Genomic DNA, 18,207 nt, shown 5'->3' on the forward strand with positions numbered 1-18,207 from the left:
CTACAAAGATAGATACCATGAGGTCAACTAAGCACAGGCAAAATCCTAGAGGAAAACCTGGTTCAGTCTGCTTGCCAACAGACACTGAGAGACAAATTCTCCTTTCAGCAGGACAATAACCTAAAACACAAGGCCAAATATACACTGAAGTTGTTTACCAGTTCGACATTGAATGTTCCTGAGTGGCCTAGTTACAGTTTTGACTTAAACTGTCTGGAAAAACTATGGCAAGACTTGAAAATGGCTGTCTAGCAATGATCAACAACCAACTTGACAGAACCAGAATATTTGTTTTTATAATAATGTGCAAATATTGTACAATCCAGGTGTGCAAAGCTCTTAGAGACTTAACCAGAAAGACTCAGCTGTAATCGCTTTCAAAGGTGATTATATAACCTTTTTTTTTTAAATAACTTTATCATTATGGGGTATTGTGTGTAGATGGGTAATATGTTTTTTATTCAGGCTGCAACACAACAAATTGTGTAGTAAGTCAAGTGGTAGACTTTCTGAAGGCACTGTACATAAGCATAATAATACAGCTTGTATCACATTTTGACACTTACGAAAAGCAGGTAATGCTAGCTGAAGTGGATGGCAAATGCAGTTGGCCAGTAGATGTGTAAAGACAAAGTAAATGTCATTACATAATATTTCGTCTTAGCTTTTAACTCATAAAATATTAATTTTTATTTTATTTAGGATCACAGGTAAAATGAAGCAATTGCATTCACTTTTTTGACTCATCAAGACTAGGTGGGGAGATAGAGTGAGTTTCTTTAACCAAACTCGTCTATCCCATCTCCCTCCCCAAACCCACACTCCCCCATGCCGACATCCCTTAGATTTGAGTAAAAACCACACTTGAAGCACATTTAAACATTGAATTAAACCGATTTAATAAAAAAAAGTTAAACAAGAGTGAGTTACATTTTGGATGAAGGTGTGCCAACAGCAAAGCACCTTCCCTAAATGTATCCTGGGGAGAGAGGGGGGGGGGGGGGGGGGGGGTGTATGATCCAATTCCACACTGCCTACCACCTAGCCACCCTGCTGGGCCCTTGGCTCAACCATTACTGCTGGGAAAGAACAGGTCGACCCATGTCTTTCCTTTCTCTCCAATTTTTACTCACGCTCTGTCTCCCTTCAACACATTTGCCCATTGTACAGGTCAGGAGTCACCTCTAGCTCTTAGGAACTCCACCCCTCCTCCTCCTTCTCCTCACTTTCATACATACATCACTTCCTACAACTGACAGCAGCTGTCGGCCCACTCTCCTATCACTTCTCAATTTCTCATACAAGACAACATGAATGTCATTGATTTCCATGGATTTGAGTATTTAACAATATTTCGGAGATGATTTCATTTTCAAATAACATAAAATGAGTGAGGAAAAAGGGCATTATTGAACATGGGGTGAGACTGTTACTAATTTGTAAATAAAGCTAGTTTGTTATTTAGAATTATTTATTGATAAATAAGAAACCAAAAACCTACAGTCATCTCATGGGTCTCCCAGTCAAGGCCGGCATGGGTATTGAACCAGAATCTGTAGCAATATTTCTTGCACTGTGATTCAGTGTCTTAGACTGCTGCGCCACTCAAGCACTATACAACATGACTGGCCGGGAGTAGGCTACAGTACTACAGAGACACAGTAGCGCCTTGGGACCCAAAAGCATAATCAGTGCTCTAACTCCCCCTTGCGCTGGTCTGGAGCAATGAAGTAGTGACGCAGGGTACTGTACTAAACCACAAATTACCCCTAAATCCTGCAGCATAATTGCAAAACTTTTAGTGGAGCAACCACTGTACATGATTCCATATGTATTATTTCATAGTTTTGATGTATTCACCATTATTCTACAATGTAGAAAATAGTACAAATAAAGAAAAACCATGGAATGAGTAGGTGTGTCCAAACTTTTGACTGGTACTGTGTATGACATTTGTGGTGCTACAATTAATGAAGCTTTGTATTTTGTATTTTTTATCTGTTCTCGGGTGGTAAAAAACTTTAGTATTGGTCGTACTGTCACAATGTACACAGTGGCCACACTTGTAATTGCCATTGGGTGCTCCTGGGAGCCAAGTGTCACGCTTCTTGAGCAGCTGCATGCTGTGCATAACAGAACGGCTAGTTTTCTCGCACTGCGAAAACAGTGTTTCAGTACAATGGATTTGATGCGACCGGCACATGGGCTGTACTCTGTGGGGGCGTTTTTCTTTCTTCTGTCACACTCACACAGACTAACATTCAAGTCGGAAAATGTAATACAGTTTGTCTTTATTTGTTTTCCGTTATTCCATGTCCAATTTTGACACAATAAATGACAAAACAAGTAGATTTCAAATTTTCGTTTTTCAAATTCAGAAATCGAAAACAAGCCATTTTCCATTTTTACAGGTTGTTTAAAAATAATCTAATGTTTGGGGTGTTTCATGAAGAGAAAATTATACTATAGCCTAATTATATGCATAGCCTACTTATTATTGTTATTATTAACAATATGAATATTATTAATGTTGTTATTGGATTTTAAGCTTGTTACAGACTAGGTAGCCCAACTGGCCGCCAGATGGCGATATACGGAAACTATAGGTATTTATAGGTTCTACTGTTATCCATCTTGTATTTCATTTTGTTTTCAAACTAACTATATGCAGACTCTTTATATCAAATCAAATCAAATTGTGTTGGTCACATACACATGGTTAGCAGATGTTATTGCGAGTGTAGCGAAATGCTTGTGCTTCTAGTTCCACAGTGCAGTAATATCTAACAAGTAATCTAACAATTCCACAACAACTACCTAATACACACAAATCTAAGTAAAGGGATGGAATAAGAATATATACATATAAATATATGGATGAGCGATGACTGAGCGGCATAGGCAAGATGCAATAGATGGTATAAAAATACAGTAGATACATATGGGATGAGTAATGCGAGATATGTAAACATTATTAAAGTGGCATTATTGAAGTGACTAGTGATTTATTTATTAAAGTTGCCAATGATTTGAAAATCTATCAGTTCTGCTCTGAGTGAGTATATATATGTACAATGGAAGTATTATTGGAATTATTAAAGTGGCATTATTGAAGTAACTAGTGATTTATTTATTAAAGTTGCCAATGATTAAAAAAAAGCTATCAGTTCTGCTCTGAGTGAGTATATATATGTACAATGGAAGTATTATTGGAATTATTAAAGTGGCATTATTGAAGTAACTAGTGATTTATTTATTAAAGTTGCCAATGATTTTAAAAAATCTATCAGTTCTGCTCTGAGTGAGTATATGTACAATGGAAGTATTATTGGAATTTACAGGTCGATGTATATAAGCGGTTATATCAGTTTGTACATTAGCCTATTATTTCCAAATTCTTCTTATTTCAGTTCAGTAAATGAACCTCGGCAAAAGCACCCTGAGTGCCAATTGCATCCTCAAGGTAGAGCTGTTTGACTTTGGTCTCTCTCATAATGGTTCCATCCATCCCTCCCTCTATGTTCCCCTACAGAGACACTGTAATGGTTCAACCCAGTATATAGCCAATGTAGACCATTCAATTCTCAGCAGACCCAACCTCTGCCAGATAGACAGCGAACATAGAATGGGAGAGCGCACTTGTGGTTATGGCGAAGTCTTGAGAGGATAAACAAATTAAGTACAGGATAACTTGAACGTTTGTTGTATTGGAGTCTCAAATAAATCATCAAAGTCAGTAAAATATATACGATTTAGTTGCAGTAAAACGTTCGCTATAGTGTACGTAATTGCTGTGGACGTGACACGACCATATAATGCTGCCTTGGAAGAAGAATAAGTTCGACTTGATTGAGGAAGATAAACAGTCGAAGCAGAAGGGTTATGCCGTGAGTTTGAACTACTCTGCCCTGACCTCCTTTGCCAAGTCTTGCCCGGAGAGTGCTTTGAACAGGGTTGGAAGCATGTTCAAGACAAAAAGGAAAAAGGTTAAAATTACCAGTGAGGACCCCACCTACACGGTCCTCTACCTGGGTAATGCCACCACCATCCAGTCTAAAGGCGAAGGCTGTACGGACGTGGCTGTGAGCAAAATTTGGGGCAAGAGTGAAATGGGCAAAAATGGCACGAAGATGAAACTGACCATCAGCTCGCAGGGCATCCGAATGGTGCATGTGGACGACAAAGCGAGGAGACCGGGACATTTGTATTTATTGCACCGGATAACCTATTGCGTTGCGGACCCAAGGCTACCCAAAATTTTCGCTTGGATATACAGACATGAGATGAAGCACAAGGCAGTGATGCTGCGGTGCCATGCGGTGCTGGTGTCCAAGCCGGAGAAGGCAAAGGCCATGGCACTGCTTTTGTACCAGACCTCGGCGACAGCGCTTTCTGAATTTAAAAGACTTAAAAGGAGGGACGATGCAAGGCACCAGCAACAGCAGCTGATAGGGGAACAAACCATACCCCTTGTGCCCCTCAGGAAGCTTCTAAATGGACAGTGTTATTACAAACCGCCGGTGGAGCGCAGCAGGAGCGCGCCCAAATTAGGCTCTATCACAGAGGACTTGCTCGGAGAGGAGGAAGAGGAGAAAGCGATGCACTTTGAGTGTGAGGACATTTTAGACACGGATGACGATTGTGTGGGCAATGGTAAACCTGAGCTGTCCCAGATCATCAGTGACCTTGGAGAGATGAGCATAGGAAACGACGTACAAACACTAAAAGCTGACCTTAGGGTTACACGACTCCTCTCTGGGGAGAGCACGGGCAGCGAGTCGTCAATAGAAAGCAACCAGGAGCCAATTTCTGTCTCAAACGGATTAGAGGAGGGGAAGATGCAGGAAATATCATGAAGTCTACGTTTTCCTGGAGCCAAAATTCCCTCCACGGGGATAAGAACAATTTCCTTTTCTGTTTATTTTCTGCTGTCGGCTGTGAGTGTAGCCTATGCCTGTAGTATTGTACCCCCTCGCCGACTTGAAAGGATCTAGAGGGGTAGCCTATGTTATAGTTATTTAATGATATTTTGGCGAACATTGATAGCCTACAGAAAAGGGGCAGGACTGCATGCTGAGACTGAACCCCGAAGTCACCGTGCGTCCCAGGAGGAGAGTGATGCACCGCGGATTCCCACTTTAAAAGATGCTTTGTATTAGAACTTGTTTACCCAACCCATTTCCCGCGTGGAAATTCATTTTTTCTTGCACAACATTGTCCAGAAATGTGTAGCCTAACATTCCATTTTGAAAGCACGTTTCCTTTTTTTCGCAATGGGTTAAATTAGAAGTCACTCACTCTCCTTTTTTCTACAATTATGTTTTTGCACTGTTGTGAAATTCAGTCGAGTATTACGTTTATTATGTGTATAATATCGTTTTCTCGTATATGTTATCAGAAACATACATGTCATATCTTTGCTGTGCAAAAGAACAATACCCTAATGTATTAAGATATACATAGTAAATGCATTGTGTATAAAAATATCCATTATTTTTTAAAGGAGAAAAAATACAAATAAAAACAACAAAATAACATGCAGGCGTTTGTATAGTTTATGCACTCATTTGGAACATTATTTGTTCAAATCAGGTATCATCTCCATCAAGCGCACCTTGTAATTTGATGGCTCTTAACGTTCCGCCTCCAAATGAAGTCCTGATTATATCCATCACTGGGTTTAGAATTGCGATGAATTAATGGAAACATTAATGTCAGCATTCACACCTCAAAATTTGAAGGCCTGCTTTTTGTTGTTGCATAACTGATTGATAACTGATCCATTTGCTGACATGACACCCCTCATTCTTGGGAATCACATAATTTTGGGGAAATTGTTTTGCTACAGGGTGGCATGCATAGGAGAGACATGTAGAGCCTAGATCTCAAAGACAAATTTCTTCTGGGGAAGGAAAAATACTATTTTGTTCTAGTGATTTCTAGTCAACTGTCAGTTCTCTCACAGACATTCTGCATTGCTCAGTTTATTTTGGTCACTGTTTCACAATGTTACATATAGTAGATGTATTAGGCTACTTGTTGAGTCGACAAGCCACACCTCTCCAACACCTCTATTTTCTCTCCTGCTCTGTGTGCCTGCAGTATTGCAGTCACCATGGGAATGATGGAATTACTAGAAATGCTTCATGATTGTTATGGTTGCAGTCATAGAACCTTACGGGCAGGGCAGGCCCAGCTAAACCACAACAACACAAGGTGCTCAAGTCATGAAGGATAGAGCATTGTGTTACATCAAACAAATACTTAATGTAAGACCAAGGAGTCTTTTTTATAGTAGTTACTAAACTAAATGTTATTAATCTATTATTACAACTTAGTTACTGCATAATTTGGTACAGATTTAAGTACCTTAAGTATATCTGCAATAGCTATGTGTATCAGTACATCTCTGAGTCATGTTTGTATGTTAGTCCAAATGTCATCTTGACAGGTTTGATATTTGAAATCTTGCCTACAGCCTGGGTTGTCTCGTCTGAACAGAATAAGGTCTTAGGCTATGTAAGGTCTTAGGCTATGTGCATTCACACACTGCCACCACACTCTACTTTAGCTGCTTTTCTATAAGTGAAAGGACTGGCATGGCTACTTCCCTCCCATGCACTACCAAGCCCGCTTAGCACCAGGCCCACATGGATTCCACCAAATGTATACAGTTCCTGTCTGACACTGAGTGGTATTAATAACTCAGTAGTGCCACTGTGGTCACAGCAGTGTTCTGTCGGGGGCTGGGGCTGTCACACTAAGCATGGCATTTTTCATATAATTTTTCATGAGAAGAGCTGAGGGGAGTCACTACTCTCTGTGGCTGTCTGTCTGGGGGGACTACTGTATTGATGTGGACATTAGTATTCTAGTCAGCTATAGTGCAGTGCAGCTCCAGCCCGGCATTAGCCTCATTCTATCTGCCAGTGCTTTACCTAAGAGACCTCTACTGGACGCAGAGATGCTGCTTCAGAGGCAGCCACTTCTACCTCTGCTGCTGCTGCTCAGTAGCGAATAGGAACTGAATTAGAGATTAGGGGAGAAAGGTGAGCTTGCTCCCTGTTTAGTACCCAGGTGATGTGTGGATGTGTCTTGTTACATGAACAGTGCCTCAATCAACCTAGGCTGTCTCCAGACTTTTACAACACTTCATGTATAGCCTGGATGGCCTACCATGGCTCTAAAAATGGTAAGTCGGTGCTTTGGGCTAAACTTCTCCTCATTTTGAATTGATGCAGTGGTGCTCCATAGAACACGGTAACACAAAACTCCACTACTGGGCTGTGTCACTCACTTCACTCTCCTTTTTTTCTGTTAGGAAGCGTATGAAACTGTACCGAAATAGCAAGCGTGTCAAAACCCACACAGTTTCCCACAGTTTCCCTTCTCGATGTGATGCTGCTCCAGCTGCTGTCTCATTGAAGCCTCCCGTACAATAATTACACCACAGACAGTACGACATCATCAGCCCACGCCCACCCTGAAAATAAAGCAGCAGGATGTGCTATTAGTGGACAACTGCAAACTAGAGCTATAAACCTCTCATAAAGACAGTGAAACTGTCCATTGGTATAGTATTTAAAGCTCCCCTTGCAATCACTAGACAGTTTGGCCCTAGTGCAGCAGTGACCTGTATATTTTCACTTCGTGCCAGCAAGCTCCATTTAGATGCTCTATTACAGGGCCGCCAAACATCACACGTTGTTCCTCTCTCTCTTGTATCTCAGGGTAACCTGGATATCCTCTCGATGTGTATTGACTGCGTGTGATTAAAAGTAGGATACGACGTGTTGACATTTAGTGCATTTGAACATATGGTAATTAAAACCTCCTGGGAAAAGAGCCAACTTTATTGTCTCTCCTTCTGTGTTGATAATTATAATAAAACAGGCTTTTAATTTTAACCTTTATTTAACTAGGCAAGTCAGTTAAGAACAAATTCTTATTTACATTGACGGCCTACCCCAGCCAATTGTGCGCCGCCCTATGGGACTCCCAATCACAGCCGATTGTGATACAGCCTGGAATTGAAGCAGGGTGTCTGTAGTGACGCCTCTTGCACGGATATGCAGTGCCTTAGACCGCTGCACCCTCGGGAACCCCTATAATGTTCAAAGTTCACCTACAATTTCCTCTTAAAGGTCCCGCAGAGTCATCCTATTTCCCAAGTAAAAGTAGCCAATGAATGACCAAAACATCACCCATAATATTTTTGAGCGGGTGGGGAGCTTATATTCATGAGCTTGCCTTGACTGACAGCTCTTTGAAACACCCTTGTGGTTGTTGCCAGGAAACAAGGTAAATAATGGGCCACATGTCATTGATGACCAGTTAACAATGGGCCACATGTCATTCCGAGCCTAAATAGTATGCCTCAACCCATTTCTCTGCAAAATGCTCTCATGGTCAACAGAGCTGTTCATGGACTATTGGATATCAGACAAACAGCAGCAATACACAACTGCATATCTATTGTTTTGTAACTAATTGCAGAATACAATTCGCTGATACACTTCTTCACAATAATTAGTCTAACCTGAGTCACCTTAGAACCTTACACATAAGGGAATGTACATGAAAACAGCATACATTAACTGTATTTGACAATTTATTGGTGCCTCTGCATTAGCATTATAAATGACAAAATGTTCAGAATTGTGTGTATTGATCAGACATTTATTTAATAATTTACAAAAAGGCCAGCATAGCTGACATATTGAGAAATACAGGTGAGAAATAATAGTGAGACGTCATTTGACATAAAACAAATAATAAAATAAGCCTAATATAGGCACCAGACTCCCCTACAGTCTGGATGGACCCCATTGATTTGTCCAATCATCTCCCGTCTGAATGCTTGGAAAACCAACAATACAAAGTGACAAAATGTGACATCATATCACGTAAAAGTGAATTACTTAGACTTTAGGAAATGCAACCAACTACAGAGATTGTCAGGGAGGGGGGTGGGAGAGGAGGGGGACCGATGTACCCGGCATCAATCAAGCAGGTTTCAGTTAACCACGTGGCTTCAGTCACCTCCAAGATTGAAGCGGGAGACAAATCCAGCTATGGCCTCTCACACTGAGCAGACAGGGATCCTGGGATGGACAGCTCACACAGCTTCCTCACATACGGCGCTGGATCAAGGGTGACCTCGTTGAGAGGAGATCCAGGAGCCTGTCTACGTTGTCTGTGATGTTTTTGAAAAGGGAAATGTTTGTTAAATGGGTAGTACATTTTGCTTCCTTTGATTTACTGTTCTGAGTTATGATTCTATCAAATTATCTACTCATTCTACAATATTGTCTGGTGTTTTTGAAGTATTACATTTTAAATATGCAATATTTGGTTGTGTACTTTTTTGTGAAACATTTCAATGTTTATAAAAATTAAAGAATAATTTTCAGTGTAGCCTGTCCACCAGAAATGAAAAGCAGCCACTGCTGTCAGATTTCTTCATTCTTCAGAAAAACTTTAAATTAACACTATGGCATCCAGTCACAACACAGTGTGCTCTTTCCCGGCATGCTGGTAACTAGTTTGCTAGATAAAAGTCAGAACATAGATGAAAAGGGTTAGTTACCAGTGTCGTTCTGCTTGAGTTATCTTATGGTTTGCGCACATGTGATGACGGTTTTAAGGCGTTAAGTATTTAAATTAGTTAAAATTATAGGATCCTACCATTGGTGTATAACATTTCCAGCTTTACATGACATTGCATGAAGCCGAAAGTAATGCCTGCATCCTGAATCCAAACTTTTCACATGGGGGGAGGGGACCATCTATGTACCAACTACAGTCATTTTTCATACTTTGGTCTACCTATCATGAACTGGTTTCATCCAAATATCATCCAATTTAAAAAAAATTAAACAACACGATTTTCACTGTTCGGAACCTTTAAACAAACAGCATAATGTTTGCTTAACCTACTGTAATGTACGTATATGACTCAACAGGAGAGTTTTGTGTCTGTAATAACTATAATGCGAGAAATGACGATGGAAACGCCTTTATGCGCAAATATTGATATAATAACCATCATATTGAAGTAAACTTGGAGTCACGCATGATATGGTGTGTGGTCCTCCCCCTACGACTTGGGAAACCATGCAATTTATTAAGCTACAGATTAAATAAATTATGAGGAACTTCACAGAGTGGTGAAAGAACACAGTATGAGCTAGATACACCTTTCCAATAAATGCAGAGGGTCTTATTCAGGTGACATGATGATTGATGCTTGACTGCAGTTTGACAAATATTCTCATCGTGTAGACTGACCTACCTGCAGAGCCTACCCGGACTGTATCTGTAAGTCGTTAGCAGGAGCGTACTTGCCAAGACCAGAATAGGCACATTTGCTATTTAACACAAGAGTATGGGACAAAACTATCGGTAGAGTTGAAAATGCGATGGAAACACATTGAACATTAGATTTTTATTCCCTACATGAAAACTTAAGCGAAAAGGTAAATGTTGTGTGCGCTACGTCATCACGCACAGATTTTTATCCTCAACAAGTCAGTTTGGTGGGAACACCACTGGTGGGAAAATACAATTACAGTTGAAGTCAGAAGTTTACATACACCTTAGCCAAAAACATTTAAACTCAGTTTTTCACAATTCCTGACATTTAATCCTACTAAAAATTTAAATACATACTTTGGTGCGAAAAGTGTAAATCAATCCTAGAACAACAGCAAAGGACCTTGTGAAGATGCTGGAGGAAACGGGTACAAAAATATCTATATCCACAGTAAAACAAGTCCTATATCGACATAACCTGAAAGGCAGCTCACCAAGGAAGAAGCCACTGCTCCAAAACCGCCATGAAAAAGCCAGACTACGGTTTGCAACTGCACATGGGGACAAAGATCGTACTTTTTGGAGAAATGTCCTCTGGTCTGATGAAGCAAAAATATAACTGTTTGGCCATAATGACCATCGTTATGTTTGGTGGAAAAAGGGAGAGGCTTGCAAGCCGAAGAACATCATCCCGACCGTGAAGCACAGGGGTGGCAGCATCATGTTCTGGCGGTGCTTTGCTGCAGGAGGGACTGGTGCGCTTCACAAAATAGATGGCATCATGAGGCAGGACAATTATGTGGATATATTGAAGCAAAATCTTAAGACATCAATCAGGAAGTTAAAGCTTGGTCGCAAATGGGTCTTCCAAATGGACAATGACCCCAAGCATACTTCCAAAGTTGTGGCAAAATGGCTTAAGGACAACAAAGTCAAGGTATTGGAGTGACCATCACAAATCCCTGACCTCAATCCTATAGAATATTTGTTGGCAGAACTGAAAAAGCATGTGCGAGCAAGGAGGCCTACAAACCTGACTCAGTTACACCAGCTCTGTCAGGAGGAATGGGCCAAAATTCACCCAACATATTGTGGGAAGCTTGTGGAAGCCAACCCATAAAAGTTTGACAAAAGTTAAACAATTTAAAGGCAATGCTACCAAATACTAATTGAGTGTATGGTAACTTCTGACCCACTGGGAATGTGATGAAATAGATAAAAGCTGAAATAAATAATTCTCTCCACTATTATTCTGACATTTCACATTCTTAAAATAAAGCGGTGATCTTAATTTACCTAAGACAGGGAATTTTTACTAGGATTAAATGTCAGGAATTGTGAAAAACTGAGTTTAAATGTATTTGGTTAAGGTGTATCTAAACTTCCAACTTCAACTGTTGTTGTTTTTGAGTATGATTTAGAATCTGGAGACATACAATACCAGTTAAAAGTTTGACACACCTACTCATTCAAAGCTTTTTCTTTATTTTTTACTATTTTCTACATTGTAGAATAATAGTGAAGGCATTAACACTATGGAACAATACACTACACATATGGAATCATGTTGTGACCAAAAAAGGGTTCAACAATTCAAAATATTTTTTACATTTGTCAGTGTTTTCGCTGCTGGTCATTCGAGTCAAGTGCAGGAGAGCAAAGATAGTTGATCAGGCGACTTTATTTGCCAAGAGCAATAACAGACGGGCGCAAACAGCTACAACTCAAGCCAACTGGCAAAAGTGACAAGCGCAAAATACCGTCAAGAATACAACCATAAGTTTCACCAGAATTTTCTCAGTAGGGTACAGGCAATGCCCAGGTTGAAAAAAACAGACTGGTGCGATACAATAAACACAAAACAAAACAATTCCACACAAAGACATGGGGGGAACAGAGGAATATATATATGCAGTGTGATTAGGGAATGTAAACCAGGTGTGCGGAGAACAAGACAAAACAAATGGAACAATGAAAAATGGAGCGTTGATGGCTAGAAGACCGGTGACGTCGACCGCCGAACGCCGCCCGAACAAGGAGAGGAGCCGACTTCGAAGTCGTGACAACATTTGAGATTCTTCAAAGAAGCCACACCTTTTCTTGATGACAGCTTTGCACACTCTATGCATTCTCTCAACCAGCTTCACAAGGAATGCTTTTCCAAACAGTCTTGAAGGAGTTCCCACATATGCTGAGCACTTGTTGGCTGCTTTTCTTTGAGTCACTGATGTGGTCATCCTGTATGGGTTGGCGCCCCCCCCCCCCTTGGGTTGTGCCGTGGCGGAGGTCTTTGTGGGCTATACTCAGCCTTGTCTCAGGATGGTAAGTTGGTGGTTGAATATACTAGTGGTGTGGGGGCTGTGCTTTGGCAAAGTGGGTGGGGTTATATCCTTCCTGTTTGGCCCTGTTCGGGGGTGTCCTCGGAATGGGCCACAGTGTCTCCTGACCCCTCCTGTCTCAGCCTCCAGTATTTATGCTGCAGTAGTAGTTTATGTGTCGGGGGGCTAGGGTCAGTTTGTTATATCTGGAGTACTTCTCCTGTCCTATTCGGTGTCCTGTGTGAATCTAGGTGTGCGTTCTCTAATTCTCTCCTTCTCTCTTTCTCTCTCTCGGAGGACCTGAGCCCTAGGACCATGCCCCAGGACTACCTGACATGATGACTCCTTGCTGTCCCCAGTCCACCTGGCTGTGCTGCTGCTCCAGTTTCAACTGTTCTGCCTTAATATTATTTGACCATGCTGGTCATTTATGAACATTTGAACATCTTGACCATGTTTTGTTATAATCTCCACCCGGCACAGCCAGAAGAGGACTGGCCACCCCACATAGCCTGGTTCCTCTCTAGGTTTCTTCCTAGGTTTTGGCCTTTCCAGGGAGTTTTTCCTAGCCACCGTGCTTCTACACCTGCATTGCTTGCTGTTTGGGGTTTTAGGCTGGGTTTCTGTACAGCACTTTGAGATATCAGCTGATGTACGAAGGGCTATATAAATAAATTTGATTTGATTTGATTTGATTTTCTCTGACTTTGCTTTCCAACTCAACTTTCTCAATTGGGTTTAGGTCAGGTGATTGTGGAGGCAAGGTCATCTGATTCAGCACTCCATCACTCTCCTTCTTGGTCAAATAGCTCTTACACAGCCTGGAGGTGTTTTGGGTCATTGTCCTGTTGAAAAACAAATGATAGTCCCACTAAGCGCAAACCAGATGGCATGGTGTATCGCTGCAGAAAACTGTGGTAGCCATGCTGGTTAAGTGTGCCTTGAATTCTAAATAAATCATAGACAGTGTCATCCGTTCACCTACTCTGCGTCTCACAAAGACATGGCGGTTGGAACCAAAAATCTCAAATTTGGACTCATCAGACCAAAGGACAGATTTCCACCGGTCTAATGTTCATTGCTCGTGTTTCCTGGCCAAAACAACTCTCTTCTTCTTATTGGTGTCCTTTATTAGTGGTTTCTTTGCAGCAATTCGACCATTAAAAGCCTGATTCACGCGGTCTCCCCTGAACAGTTCATGTTGAGATGTGTCTGTTACTTGAACCCTGTGAAGCATTTATTTGGGCTGCAATCTGAGGTGCGATTAACTCTAATGAACGTATCCTCTTCAGCAGAGGTAACTCTGGGTCTTCCTTTCCCGTGACGGTCTTCATGAGAGCCAGTTTCATTATAGCGCTTGATGGTTTTTGCAACCACTCTTGAAGAAACTTTAAATGTTCGTGAAATGTCTTAAAGTAATGATGGACTGTTGTTTCTCTTTGCTTATTTGAGCTGTTTTATGGACTTGGTCTTTTACTAAATCTTCTGTATACCATCTCGACCTTGTCATAACACAAATGATTGGCTCAAACACATTAAGAAGGAAAGAAATTCAACAAATGAACATTTAACAAGGCACACCTTTTACTTAAAATGCATTCCAGGTGACCACCTCATGAAGCTGGTTGATATAATGCCAAGAGTGTGCACAGCTGTCATCAAGGCAAAGGGTGGCTACTTTGAAGAATCTGTTTTGATTTGTTTAACACTTTTTTGGTAACTACATGATTCCATATCTGTTATTTCATAGTTTTGATGTCTTCACTATTATTGTACAATGTAGAAAATAGTAAAAAATAAAGAAAAACCCTGGAATGAGTAGGTGTGTCCAAACATTTGACTGGTACAGTATAATCAAACTGAGCTTCAATTACAGTAACCAACTTGCAGCTCAAACAAGGCTGCTATTATAGTGCATTTTGAGGTACCCAGTACGTATAGGCTAGATTCAAATCAAGGCCAACTTTGGTTGTATTGACTCAATGTTATCTGTATGCCCGTGGCCCCATTCCCTGGCAGTGGCATAATACAACAACAGGGTGCTCTGGTTTAGTGACATGGCAGGTGTCAAAGACAAAGACAATCGTTTCTGACACTCCCCATTACATTCCTAGGTTGTGTGAGGGAAGGTAAGCTCTGAGAGACATCAGCCTGGACATTAGTGTGAGGCTCCACCACAATGCCAGCCACAACTCTCAATTTTTGGCTGGGACAGCCTACCTTCAGGAGTGTAGGCGTGTAAGCATTTGTGTGCGTGTGCGTCCGTGCGTGCTCGTCTGTGGCATTAAGACACTTTCATGTGGACACATTTGTAGGAATGTTTGTTCAGAGGTGTCTCTGGAATTTTGGCATCAAAGGAACAAGAACTTGTTATGCTATTCTGGTAGCGAAAGAATACAGACACATCAATGATGTGACAAATATTCACATTAATTAAATAAAGGTAATCTGAAGAAGCACACAGCAGGAAATGCCAATCTGATTTCAGCATCAGCTGGAAAGATATATTCTTGGCCTAACATTTTTCGCTTACTGTACCACCAGCTGAATTTTGCTCTGCCAGGAGTACCCCTGAAGTACTCCCTTATGTGTATTATTTAACTAGGCAAGTCAGTTAAGAACAAATTCTTAACTGGCTGGGAACCACTGCTCAGTCAATTGCCTCTTGAGAATGTACCAGGCTCACACAACTTCTACATTATGGATATGTCACTTTGCTCTCAGATGTAGTTTGGGCAATGTGACCCCTCCACTAGTACTTTTTAGTCTGAGACACAGGGAGGTTCTCATGGAGAGGCATATCTTGTCCTATCCCCATAATGGCCACCTGGTAATGAGCCGTGAAACACTAGAGCCCCCAGAGCACCACTCTGCGGCCAGTAGCTCTTGTTTTTCAGAGTTTCTGACACAAAAGGTTCCCCCCAGGAGAGTCATAGATTTCACCATGGTCATTTGCATCCTTCCGTTAGCAGTTAGGAAATGGAATAATAACAGGAGGAAAGTAGGGAAATCACGCGTCTGGCTGACGGATAGACTACCTGTCTGTATGGCTGGGGAGATCCCATCGAAACAAAATCTGTCCACGGCCATTTTCAGAACAGGATACTTATCATTATTGAAAATATAAGAGGTCATTTTGTGATTGTGTGGGAAGACATGGCGGCTATGTTAATCTCCTAAAATACTACCTTGTCATTCATGTGGAAACAGTGGACTCAGTGAGAATATTACAATATGTACAGTATCTTCTTATCGTATTACAGTACTTCCCCCGAAACTCTAGATGATCTCTTAGATTCTTAGAAAATGTGCTAATGCACTCTCTAGATTAATTCCTCGAGTAGCTTTAGTGTGTTTATGACCAGGAGACAGAAGCAGGGGTATGTTTGATGAGGACTCAACCTCATCTCAGAGCATTCCGTATTATTCTGTACATAATTCCGAAACAGTCCACTTAGTATGATATGTTACATTTCAGATGGTATGTATTGATTTGTGGACATCCATCACCCATTTCGTATGATGTGTTACGAATTACAATTCCTATTATATGTTACAAATTTGCAAAATGTACAATATGTTACGAAGTCTAGCTAGGTGGCTAATGTTACCCAGTTGGCTAATGTTAGCTAGGCTAGGGGTTATGGGTTAGAGTTAAGGTTAGGTTTAACTTTAGGAGTAGGCTAAAAGACCACGCTCAGGTCTGCTCAACGCTGGTCTGACCAATCTGATTCCACACTCCAAGACTGCTTCCATCACGTGGACTGGGATATGTTTCGTATTGCGTCAGATGTGCAAGTTCATTAGAACGTGCGTTGAAGATGTCGTTCCCATAGCAACGATTAAAACATTCCCAAACCAGAAACCGTGGATTGATGGCAGCATTAGTGTGAAACTGAAAGCGACCGGAAATATGACCGAATACAAACAGTGTAGCTATTCCCTCCGCAAGGCAATCAAACAAGCTAAGCCTCAGTATAGAGACAAAGTAGAATCTCAATTCAACGGCTCAGACACAAGAGGTATGTGGCAGGGTCTACAGTCAATCACGGATTACAAAATGAAAACCAGCCCCAACAGCAGCGCCTCTTCAACCTCAGGAGGCTGAAGAAATTCGGCTTGTCACCAAAAGCACTCACAAACTTCTACAGATGCACAATTGAGAGCATCCTGACGGGCTGTATCACCGCCTGGTACGGCAACTTCTCCGCCCACAACCGTAAGGCTCTCCAGAGGGTAGTGAGGTCTGCACAACGCATCACCGGGGGCAAACTACCTGCCCTCCAGGACACCTACACCACCCGATGTTACAGGAAGGCCATAAAGATCATCAAGGACAACAACCACCCGAGCCACTGCCTGTTCACCCCGCTATCATCCAGAAGGCGAGGTCAGTACAGGTGCATCAAAGCTGGGACCGAGAGACTGAAAAACAGCTTCTATCTCAAGGCCATCAGACTGTTAAACAGCCACCACTAACATTGAGTGGCTGCTGCCAACACACTGACTCAACTCCAGCCACTTTAATAATGGGAATTGATGGGAAATGATGTAAAATATATCACTAGCCACTTTAAACAATGCTACCTAATATAATGTTTACATACCCTACATTATTCATCTCATATGTATACGTATATACTGTACTCGATACCATCTACTGCATCTTGCCTATGCCGCTCTGTACCATCACTCATTCATATATCTTTATTTACATATTATTTTTCCCCTTACACTTGTGTGTATAAGACAGTAGTTTTGGAATTGTTAGTTAGATTACTTGTTGGTTATTACTGCATTGTCGGAACTAGAAGCACAAGCATTTCGCTACACTCGCATTAACATCTGCTAACCATGTGTATGTGACAAATAACATTTGATTTGATTTGATTTGATTTGGAAGGGTTAGCTAACATGCTAAGTAGTTGCAAAGTAGATAAAAAGTAGTAAATATTTCAGAAGTTGTCCGTGATGATATTCGATCTCGCAACCTTTAGGTTGTTAGACATTTGCGTTATATTTATAACATATTGTACGTTTTGAAAATTCGTACCGTATAATATATTTGAAATTCGTAACATATCATACAAAATGGGTGATGGCCATCCAGAATATTAATAGATACCATATGAAACGGCATTCTAAACGGAGTGTCTAGCATTTATGTACAGAATAATACGAAATGCTCTGAGACCAGGTTGGAGGACTAGTGGCGACTGGTGTCTCAAGCTGACACAGGAATATAGTGTTGATGTGTAAAGAATACACTAACCACTGAGGGAGATTGACTGGGAGGTCTGCTGCTGAGCCAAATCTACACTGAGTGTACAAAACATTAGCACCTTCTTAATATTGAGTTACAACCCCCTTTGCCGTCAGAACAGACTCAATTCGTCAGGGCATGGACTCTACAAGGTGTCGTAAGCGTTCCACAGGGATGCTAGCCCATGTTGACTCCATTGCTTCCCACAGTTGTGTCAAGTTGGCTGGAAGTCCTTTGGGTGGTGGACCACTGGGAAACTGTTGAGCATGAAAATACCCAGCAGCGTTGCAGTTCTTGACACACTCAAACTGT

General features: G+C 41.3%; 1 protein-coding gene across 1 annotated transcript; it reads left to right on the forward strand.

Annotated features, from left to right (window-relative positions):
• The first annotated feature begins 3,595 nt into the window (after positions 1-3,595).
• Positions 3,596-5,535, forward strand: LOC139415406 (protein FAM43A-like). The gene has a single exon (XM_071163515.1). The coding sequence runs from the start codon at positions 3,816-3,818 to the stop codon at positions 4,854-4,856; it is 1,041 nt and encodes a 346-aa protein (XP_071019616.1). The 5' UTR covers positions 3,596-3,815; the 3' UTR covers positions 4,857-5,535.
• The last annotated feature ends 12,672 nt before the right edge of the window (positions 5,536-18,207 follow it).

Source organism: Oncorhynchus clarkii, chromosome 1, assembly GCF_045791955.1.
Source record: "Oncorhynchus clarkii lewisi isolate Uvic-CL-2024 chromosome 1, UVic_Ocla_1.0, whole genome shotgun sequence".
Lineage (NCBI taxonomy): Eukaryota > Metazoa > Chordata > Actinopteri > Salmoniformes > Salmonidae > Oncorhynchus > Oncorhynchus clarkii.

Coding starts and splice junctions, on each gene's coding strand:
- LOC139415406 (XM_071163515.1), top strand. CDS start 3,816: ATGCTGCCTTGGAAGAAGAATAAGTTCGACTTGATTGAGGAAGATAAA.